The sequence below is a fragment of the Patagioenas fasciata genome, chromosome 17 (genome assembly GCF_037038585.1).
Source record: "Patagioenas fasciata isolate bPatFas1 chromosome 17, bPatFas1.hap1, whole genome shotgun sequence".
Lineage (NCBI taxonomy): Eukaryota > Metazoa > Chordata > Aves > Columbiformes > Columbidae > Patagioenas > Patagioenas fasciata.
In genome coordinates this window covers 1,142,376-1,153,214 of record NC_092536.1, presented here as the reverse complement: position 1 = coordinate 1,153,214, position 10,839 = coordinate 1,142,376, and the positions used below count along the sequence as shown (strand labels likewise).

Sequence of the window (10,839 nt, the reverse complement as noted above, 5' to 3'; positions counted from 1 at the left end):
ACTCAAACTAATTTTTAGGGACCTTGACATGCTTACACAAGTATTTTTCTAACCAGTTTGCCTTTGACAGCAGTGTACCAGACTTGATGTTCGTTCTTACCTTCTATTCTCTGTCCTAGGACCTAGTATTTAACTCCATAATCTCCTCAATTAAACAAAATAGCAACTGAAGATTTTGATCTCAATTTCCTCAACAAGGCATATTACACGATATTAAATACTTTTCCTAATATCTGGACTGCTGCACTGTGAGAAACAAGACTGACAATTTGAAACAGCATTAAGCAGGACTTAGGGGTGAAATACTGACAAAAGGCCCATAGACTTTGTTTCAAAAAGGTAATACTTCAGGCTTTTAAAATGATTATTTCTTTTATGAGAGAATATTTAAGACCCTCTCACATGCAGAGTCACCATGTTAATGCCACAGCCACAGCTGCACTTCATACAGATAAGGACTAAAGTAAAAATAATCCAACAGATGTTTTTCAAATATAATAAATTATTTCAGTAAATCTTACAAAAAATGACAATCATAGAAAATACCAGCGCCACTTCGAAGAGTCATTTGAATCCTTTTGTATTATTCTGTAAATCTCAGAGGCATTTAACGGACACAAAAATCTGCTTTTCTTCTTACACTGAGAGCCTGGTTGTTGCAAACCCGCAGCCCACGGGCTCCGCACGCACAGCGCGCCGGGACCGACCGCCCTCACCCGCACCACGGGGCCACATTCAGGCGCTTGGCACGGGGCTCTGGAAATGCACAGTAGCAAAATCCCAAGGAAAACCAAGTCACACTTGTCATGGTGGTATCATAGTGAAGGCTGGTCGCTCTGGCTTTAAACCTTTGCCAGTAAGTGCACATCTATCTGGGCTTCTCAGCTCCAAAGCTCCTAAACAGCAAATGCAACGCTCTTTTAAGATAATCAACTTAAATCCTGGTGTTCCTCCAGATATGCAGCCTTCCTCTTCCATTTACTCAGGATCTAGGAGGATTGCTGCCCCACTGCTAACCAAGGATCAACTGCAGATTGCAATTTAAGACATGGGGATTAAAAAAAAAAGGCATAACCAGATGCATGTGCCATTAATAAAGGTCAGCTGTTAGCCACAAATAAACTCCAGGAGAACCGGCTTCGGATGCCATCTTACAGACTCGGTTTCAAAAATAAAATTGGGGCAAAATATAGTGATGTGCTCTCTGGATACCAACCGATAGTTGACAAGAACTGATGGATTATGCATGTTAAAAGTAAATATTTTATTACGTATCATGCCCTTGAAAAATTAACTTTGTTTCCAGTTTATTTTGTTCAACATGCCTTGAAATAGGAATGGCTAAAACTCTTCAAGAAACAGATCACCAATATTCACGGTACTGCAGTACCTGCAATTACCTGTTTCCCCAGCTCAGTAAAACAAAGCTTTTTGTTTAAAATGACTATAAAATATTAAATGGTGAAGTGCACAGATCCTATCCGTGTCTCTCCTTCAGTGTGACCGCATCTTCCGTGATGAAAAGCTCCGTGCCACAGCCCCTCATCCAGCGCCCGCTGCCCTCGGCAGTGGCATCGGCTGGGACAGCCCTGGGACGCGCCATGAACTGCGGCATTCCGTCCCGGTTCACAAAGGTGCTGTCAACAGGCCAACTGCACTAAAATAGTTCTATTCCAGAGTAACAGTACTTACATACGCTGCCTAGCTCTTCTCTAATTTGCCCTCTTATCACTAGCTTCTAGTTTGTTTTTCAAATACTGAAACCACTTTGTTGGTTTGTTCGGGAATTTGTCTGAACAGTGCTCACGAAGCGTGTTTGCTCACGTTAGACGTTTTCACAGGACGGGTAACGACATGGAGGATTCAAATTGCTAAATTCCACAGATGGCACCTAAATCATTTCACTTATATTGAGAAGTAACGAGGGTCCAGCTTGCGGGCAGCTGCTGGAACACACCAGGGTGCCCCTGCCCTGCAGGTGCAGCCTTGGACTCGTGTCCAGGGCTGGAGCCAACCCCGGCCTCGAGAAACTCCCCCATCTACCGGGACATTTACTGCCTCCAAAGAGTTAAATATGCAAGTGCTATATTGTGATGCTTTCACAGCCAAGAAATGTAAAATGTGGCAATAGAATGGAGCATGTAGCTATTTAACCTAGTCAACATTTACCTGTGTCTAACTAGAAGAGGTCTCTAAAATGCCGCCTTTTAGCAGCTTGAAGGTTGAGAACCACCTGTAAACATTTGTGGAATAGTCTCTATCTAGAAATAGAGACTCCTAAACAATCGACCTCGGAACTTTTCATATAGATTATATTTCCAGTGTTATTTACAGATCTTCTTGTTTAGTACAATGAACCAGACATGCTGAAAAGGTATGATTTTTCAAGTCCCCTTTTATATGAAGTACGATAAAAAAGGCACATGATTATTCACCATAGGAGTTGTGCACCAGTCAATAACTTAAAGCTAAAAAGCTGCCCATCAGAGAATTCTCTTTATGAGGCAGTATTGGGATCTCTCCCTTCAACTCATCATAGAAACATCTGTCTATTGATTCCTTCAGGAGAGCTTAAGGAACCCACTTTTCTGTTGTGTTCCGGTGTTCCAATAATTTCCAAACCAGCAGAAGACTTTCCAGGTCATCTACCAAAGCAAGGAAGAGTCAAATAGGGCATGAGTGTGGCTGCTTTCCTTTTTCTTCTCTTCCTCCTTTGAACGCCCAACTATGGAGGACTTTTGACAGCCAAGTCCTGTTCAAACTAATTTGCTTTAAGACAAATGCCTTGCAAGATATGGCACACAGAGCAATGGACGACGGCAGGAGAGGCGGCTTCTCAGCCCCAGCAGTCAATGTCGACCGTGTTTGATCCAGTTTCTAATCATCCATTTTTGCCCCGAGCACCTTTGTACAACCAATCTGAGCCCAAAATTTGCATCCTTTGACATTTCCACTTCTAGACAGCGGCCAGTGTCTCTGCTGATGATCGGACCGTTCTGAGAAATAAAATAAAATAAGGATTAGAAGAAGGAATAGAAAATGTGAAAATACTAGAAGAAATATAGTGCTAGACCCGTAAATCTTCAGAAAGGACTATAAAACGCCTGGAACGTTCTGTATATATCAAGTGATAAAAGTCCCTATCAAGTGCTAGAAATTCCTAAGAGGAGCTAAATAACCCACACAAAGTGCCAAAACCATTCCTTGATAACACTAGATTTAGCAGTTGCTAGAAAATTCCCCAGAAATCACTAGAAAATCTTTAAAAAGCACTAGAGAATCACTACAGTCCCCAAGAGATAGGAAATCACAGAAACTGTAAGAATGCCTTCAAAAGTGCCAAAAATTAATTGAAAGCTGGAAAGTGTAAAATCCTCAAAAGCATACCCCAAAATTCCTTAGTAGTAATACAAGAAAATTCTGGGATAACACACGACCTATGGAAAACATACCCAACTATTTCTAGAAAGCAGAAGGGGGGATTCCTCGAATAGTCCTCTAGAGATGTCATTTTTCCCCAGGTGCCCTCTGGAGCAGCATTCCTCCCACACCTTGTCTCTGCAAGGCTCCCTGAGCTCTCCTGTACCTGTGTGAAGTCCCAGAACCGCTGTGCTGGCCTCAGGACATCTTCACACTTCTTCAGAGTGGGTGTCCTGCCCTTCCCGTCGTCCACGAGGCATTTGGAGTCGGGCAGGAAGGCGGTGGAGCCCAGCGGGCCCAGCTGCAGGACGCCTTCCGAGCTGTAGCGCACGAGCTGTGGGAGAAAGGGAAGGGAAGGCTTGGATCATGGCCCTAGGAACCCTGATCATGGGACACAGCGCCAGCCTGGAGCGGCCTCCTCTGCCGGTGACACATCCTCTTGCCCTCCTGTGTGGTGGGACCTTCCCAGTCTGACACACAGGATCATAAAATCATTTTGGCTGGAAGATCATCAAGTCCAACCATTAACCCAACACTGGCACTACACCATATCCCTAAGAACCTCACCTAAACACCTCCAGGGAGAGTGACTCCACCACTGCCCTGGGCAGCCTGTTCCAACACTTATAACTCTTTCCATGAAGAATTTTTTCCTAATACCCAATCTAAACCTCCACGGCGCAACCTGAGGCCATTTCCTCTTGTCCTATCGCTTTTTCCTGGGGAGAAGACACCAACCCCCTCCATGCCCCAAGCTCCTTTCAGGCAGTTCAGAGATCAGAAGGTCTCCCCTCAGCTCCTGTTCTCCAGCTGAACCCCCAGGTCCCTCAGCCGCTCCCATCACACTTGTGCTCCAGCCCCTCACCAGCTCCGTTCCCTTCTCTCAACTCGCTCCAGCACCTCAAGGCCTTTCTTGGCGTGAGGGGCCCAAAACCAAGCACGGGATTCGAGACGCAGCCTCCATGGCACATGCTGCTCAAGGGCAAAGCTTGGGAGACTTGTTTTCCCAACACAGGGTCTCTCACAGGACACAACGTTCCCTTCTTCCACATCTCTGCTCCCCCCAGCTCCCTGCCCTAGTGTCACTGCAAAAGGGCAATCAAGAAAGTGAAGTCATCAATATGGAAATCAAACCCACTCAGCAGGAATTGATTTATCAAGGACACGATGTCAATTTGGCATGCAGTTTGTTCTTAAGAGCTCTGTTAGAGGCTATTGATAGCAACAAGTCTAATTAGTTTTTGTAGATAAACGTTACTGAAAATATCCAACCATGCAACCAGTATCCAAAGATATGAGAGAGGAAAAAAAAGACATCACGAGGGAAATAACAGCAGATTTGTTAGCACGTGGTTTAGCCCTATGTAATAAAGAATCACACTCTGATATTGCAGTTTTGTGTGTGGCTTACCTGTTCTGCAATTTAGTGATGTAGTAAATGCTACTGGCTGTAATTAGAGGCTTCACGTGAGAGCCATTTATTATTTCAGAGGTGGTTTTTTTTTATTAAAAAAGATCTAAGCATGCACAGGAATTCATGTCAATTTTTACTGGAGGGAAAAAGTTTTTCCTATGGACACACAGACACGCCAGGGACCTTGGAAATTTCTCGCAACCTAAGAAGGCACTGAAGAGCTGCTGGGTGACATCGGGCCTGGGGAACACGATCTTGATGAAGGAAGGTTGATTTTAGACCCTTTATTCTGCCTCCTCCAGATCTGATTTTTCTCTACAACAATTTGTTTCAGTCTGTATTCTAATAAAGCCTCAAAGCCTGAAGGGCGGTTTTAAAAGGCTCATTTAGAGCGAAAAGGGGTTCTGTCAGCTCTCTATCACATTGCACTGAGATAACTGTGATAATCATGAAATCCTAATTTAGAAGTTGCAGAAATTAATACGTAATCCCCTTAATTACTGCTACTTTCTGGGCAGTTGAGGCAGAGCTTATTGAGGGAGATTTCAAGTCACATTAAAGCAAAAATGCACTATGTTAATTTGGCAGCAGAGAAATACACCCAACTCAATACATCCAGTATTTACTTCTCACTCTGTGTTTACATCCAGAGCCGTTACATCAGCAGAATATTTTGCCCTTCTTACCCTAAAAGTAGCAAAGTGCAGCATCCAGGTGCCAAAAGGCTGTAAAACGGAGTCACTCCAGGCTGGGATGCTGGGAGCCGGATGGTGCAGGGTGAAGATCTGAGCCACCAAAGAAAAGCAATTATCACCCAGGAAAATCACTGCCTCTGCTCTTACTGCTGTTACAAGGCTGAAATTACTTAACAAGGAAGGGAAGGAAGGTCAGAAGTGACGGCCATTTATTGGATGCTACTGACCAGTGCACGAGGTATCATTAAGAGTCAATCAAAACCCCTTGAATTAGAGTCTAGTTTTCTGCAGCCATCCTTGTTAACCTCAGAAGAATCATGCTGGGAATAACCACATCTTGCTGGCTGTGAAAAGAGTGTGGTCTCCTTGCTCCCAGACCAGACGCCCTTTGACAAACTCTGTGTTTGTTTTCCCACCTGCCACTTCTGTTCAGAGCAACCGTGTGAAGCGCAGAGCCAGGACGGAGCCCACGCCAGAGAGCAGAGGGGAACCACATGAGGATCATTGTGACCACAAGACAAACAGATCACAGGAGTTCCCAAACGGCCAGGTTTGCTACAGAATCTCACCCACCTCTTCCAGCAAGTTACAGAACAGCCTTTCCACGCACCCTCTCTGAGCAGTCGGAACTGCTGTCTTGTGCAGCTCCGGAAAGCCACGGCTCTACCGAGCAAAATGTTAAATATCTGCCCCCAAGCAACCTTTTAAGAAAAGCCTTTCATCTCTCTTGTTCCATCCATTTGCGTAGCTGCGAGCTCCGGGATCTGATCGTCGAGATCTCCGCTCGCTCTGCCTGATCTCGATGCCGGGGCTGTTCTCGCCTCCCGGCGCGATTCTGTGAACATGTTCCACTTTTGGGGGTCATGTCCACCCCTCTTTGTGTCCACCCCTCTCCGGTGTGCTCCCTCACCCCCATTTTTATAATTTGTCTTACAACAAAAGGGTATTGTGCAGTGCTGCAGAACCACGAGGCTTTACAGGTGATGTACAACACGAGCCCCATGCAGGGCACTTCAAGACCCTCAATATGTCCTTTGTTTCTGAATTTTCTGTAGCCCTGGACTGTTTCCAATTGCTCTCCCAGCAGCATTTGCAGATCTTTTTTCCTGGAAGGAGTTAGACTCAAACTTCAGATCCAATGAACACATATAAAAAGGACACTTCTGTAGAGCAGAAAGTGAACTTAAACTGGTGCAAAACCTTGTCTGGGTATTCCTGACTGTTGGCTTGCACTGACCTAGCTCAACTCAAATTCATTAAGCTAAATTGATGTAAACTCAGCCTAAATGCATTCCAGAGCATCCAGGAAATGGCTTGTCCCTGTCTGAATAAAAAAAATTAAAAAGCTGATGTCATTGAAAAGATGTCATTTATCATGGTAAACATGGTCTTGAGAATACACACAGCGTTTTGTTCCTGGAGCTGTAATGGTAGAGGGGTTTTATTCGCCGGTATGCAGGACAGCACCATCAGCGGTGTGCGTATGCAGGGAATAGAAGGGCGCAGAAGAAAAGAACATTTTGTCACAGATGAACAATAATCTTATTCCTAACTCCGCTTTCTTTAAACACTTAACAGACTCCTGCTGGTTTCAGTGGAACTATATATATATATATATACACACTAAAATCAGTGGTAATTTGCTTGTCAAAGTTGAAGTGTACGAAAAGCAAACAAGACTGTAGCTGAATAGCGAGAGGTAGGACACGTCAAGCACCAGTGATAACCCAACAGGTGAAAATGAGTTCCATGGTTATATTCATTTATATTCAATAGGTGTGTACAACTAACCCGAATCCCAACTCAGGGGGGTATTTTATGCCCTACGCTCGAGATGAAAAATGTCAAAAACTGAAAGCTAAACACAACAGACAACTGCGCTCACCAGGCTGATTAGAAGAAGGGCTTTAAAAACGTTTATTTAATATATTAAAAGGCTTGCTGTCAACACCTTTCATGCTATGTGCTTGAATATCCTTGATTAGGGTTTGTGCAGCTGTGGTTCTCATGTCCCCATACCAAATTAATTTTGTAAATTGTGGTGAGATGATAGAAGTTTTCCAGCTGTGTAATCATTAATTAACTTGGCTGCATTTGAGTGGCTCCAACCCATGCTTGTCAGTGAAATGCTCAGCTGAGATGAACCATCACCTCTGATCACCTCTGCCTGCTGCTGCTTGGTGCTTCTTACAGAATGGAAAATCGTTTTCTTTTTTTTAATTAAAAAAAGAGGAAAGTGCTGCAGGATGATTTAGCAGATTAACCGTTTGCCTTTCCCATACTTTTATCATTCTCACATGGTTTGGGAAGAGTAATTTTCTATGTGCAGAGGTAGTAACAAAAGGGCTCTAGCTTGTGTCTGTAATGGAAATCTAGACCCAGCCTTTCAGGCTTTTCCAGAAGATGCAGATGGACAGGACATGCAGACCTGTAGCACAAGTGAGCCAGAGAGATTCAACCGGACACTTCACAAATTCAGCTTCTTGGGCAGTCAATACTTTGTGTATTTTGTCTGCAGCTGAGAAGCGCTGGCCATGTCCAGCCTGGAGCCGGCAGTTCAAAAGGCATCATCTACCAGCAATGTATTTACATCTTACTAAAAGGAAAATTACCTGTTCCTTAATGGAAAAAAATTGGTCAGAGCTGGATGCTGAGAGGTGAGATACTTCTGAAAATGTACCTGAAATGTACCAGGAAAAGCTGGGTGCATTGTGCTTCCTTTCAATAAACTCACAGTAACTTAGGCCCTCATCTAGTTTCTTCTTCTGGCAGTCAAAGCATGTTCTATGAAACAGGAGTCATGGAGGCAAATAAGCAGGTTAAGGACTTAAATTGCAAAATAAATTACAGTCAGAACCATTTATTTCATTATTCTTCTCGGAGCTCGCACGACGATCGCAGATTAGAGGTTGCAAAGGGACTTTCTGAAAGGACGGAAATTTGCAACTTTCTGGTCAGAATTAGAATGGAGCGAGAGACTCAGCTCTGTGAGTGCCTTGACGTCTCCAACCGGAGCTTTCTTGAAAAGCTCATTTACATCTAATTAAGCAACACTATTTAGTTACCATACTCAGAGGCTGTTCCTTCCGCCCCTACCAGGCAAGCGTCAGTCGAGCGCTCCGTAACCATCCTGCCAAAGGTGGACGTTTTCTCAGTAGGAATTACTGTCTGTCTCACTTTGCCCTAATAAGGCATTGCTCTGCACCAGCTTGCAATTAAGCACAACAGGCAATATTTATAACTTGTGACTCTTGTTATGTCTCCATGGTGATGAATGAGCCAGAAGTCCCAATCAATGGGAGCATGACTGAACTTCAGAGAATTGTTAAACCCGTGATAAGGTCAGAGTTCATTTCCGCATGCGAATATTCATTAATGCACTTTTGGTTCAGATGGTACTTCAAAAGAAACTAGAATTGCATTTCAGAAGAAACTCAAGTCCTGGATTTAAATAATATCCAACTCGTATTTAAAAAACAAGTAACATCCCTATGAGCATGGAAAGAAGAAAAGTCATTTTAAAATCTCCAGACATCTGTAAGAAAGTTATAATACGCACAGGGACCGATAAAAATGAGACCTCCTCTTCTAGAAAAGCATTAGAAGATATTCTGAATTCCCTTTGAAGCTGATGTTAAATATGTACTTAAGTTTTTGCCTACTTGGGGAATCACAGCAGCATTTTGCTGAATCACTTCTGCATAGGAGCCTATTGGACCAAACAACAGTTAATTTAAAGAGGTGCTATTCCTAGAACGAGTAACATCAACATGAGAAGAGCCGCTCACCCAAACAAACTGTCCAAATCCAAATATTTTCCTTTGCCTCTCAGAAATACACTGCCAACCCTTTCTTTTTTTCCTGAAAATACTTTAAGTTTTCTCAGTAACGATGGGATTTTAGCCATTTACCTGGGAGGACATTCCATGGCACGGGTAGAGGATCGCCTTGTCGTCCTCCTCGGCTCCCTGATCTAGGCAGTAGCCGCTGGCTTTGCTGTTACGCACCTGTAACCGGGTCAGAAGAACACGGCTGTGTTACACATTCATTTGTACCACACAAGTCCCCTCTAGTTAAATCTTAGCTGCACTACACCTATTGAAACTCCTAATACGTAAAACTGTCCTCTGAGAAACACATTCTCCAGATATGACAGGATGCCAATAATGAACCTGCTCCAGGAAAGACGTTACTCGGACACCCTGCTGTCTTCACAGACCATGGGTCAGAGTTATATTTACACCAATTACTCAAGGATCAAAACCCCTTAAAATCCAGTATAAGAGACCCAGGCTAAGTTTTGCTCCAAATTACCCCTTGTGTATACATAAACTTTGACTCTATATGTTAAGTGTGATGTAAACCAAACATCATAGGAACTACCCAGGACTGATATGGGATGTTGCACCCTTTTATTTGCTCCTACTGCATATATAAAAATAAAAAAAGCATATGAAACAATCCTATTTGAATTGAGGCTGTAGTACAGGGTTATGTAGGGAAGTGGTGTAAAGCACATTGTAGTGAAAGGATACGGCAACGAGGACCAGCGTTGGAAGGCTTTCAGTACACTTGGGGTTTGGGTTCAGAGAACTGAGTCAAAAATCCCTGTGGTTCCTTCCCCAGACATCGAAAGGCTCCAGGTCTGTAAAACGGGGCTGGAGCTCCTGTGAAATTTCAGGCCTTTCTTTTTCTTCAGGGTAGAAATATTACACACATATCTTAGACACAACTTTTACAGGTATCTTAGTGAAGACGTTATTTAGATGGACATTTTGAAACAGTCAACAGGTCAGTTTTGGTTTAGGCTGTGAACAATTTGCCTGCCCTCCCCTCCATAATACAGAGGTGTCCAGAGAATCGTTAAATAATCCTTCATATTACAGCATACGAGCGTAACAGGGATCGGATAAGGGGGCTCACCAACAGTTAACTTTCAGGACGTTTATTTTATGACTTGAGTACTATAAGGCTAAAGAAGATGAAGACAGCTTTATGACATGGCTTTAAAAATGTGAATTGAGTCACCAGGAAATATATTTTTACTACTGTTTCAATCTGTTTCACGTCTACTCAATACATGCATTTTCCTTTAAACCTGCTGAAATCCATATGTCTTTTCCTCCAGGAAAATAACCAGAAGAGAAGGTATCTAATAACAAGCTTGATGCTATCTGGGATGAAGTGTCTCATTTTTTCGTTATGGGCACGTAAGACTGAAAGGGAACGGTGCCAGTTTATATGGGCTACATGGCTTGTGTGGCTCCATTTTATTAGAAATGTTAATCAATTAGATACTTGCATCATTAA

The 10,839-nt window shown here is 43.3% G+C and overlaps 1 protein-coding gene across 4 annotated transcripts in view; it reads right to left on the bottom strand.

The window, feature by feature from the left end:
- Nucleotides 1-484: 484 nt before the first annotated feature.
- The window catches only part of GALNT9 (polypeptide N-acetylgalactosaminyltransferase 9), a 100,199-nt gene continuing 89,844 nt past the window's right edge, over nt 485-10,839 (bottom strand). For all 4 annotated transcript variants that reach the window (XM_065851770.2, XM_071815943.1, XM_065851775.2 and 1 more), the window contains 3 exons: nt 9,441-9,536; nt 3,587-3,754; nt 485-2,996 (listed from right to left, as the gene is read on the bottom strand). In XM_065851770.2, coding sequence (XP_065707842.1) covers nt 2,850-2,996; nt 3,587-3,754; nt 9,441-9,536 — 411 coding nt within the window. In that variant the 3' untranslated portion in view covers nt 485-2,849. The remainder of the gene's footprint in view (nt 2,997-3,586; nt 3,755-9,440; nt 9,537-10,839) is intronic.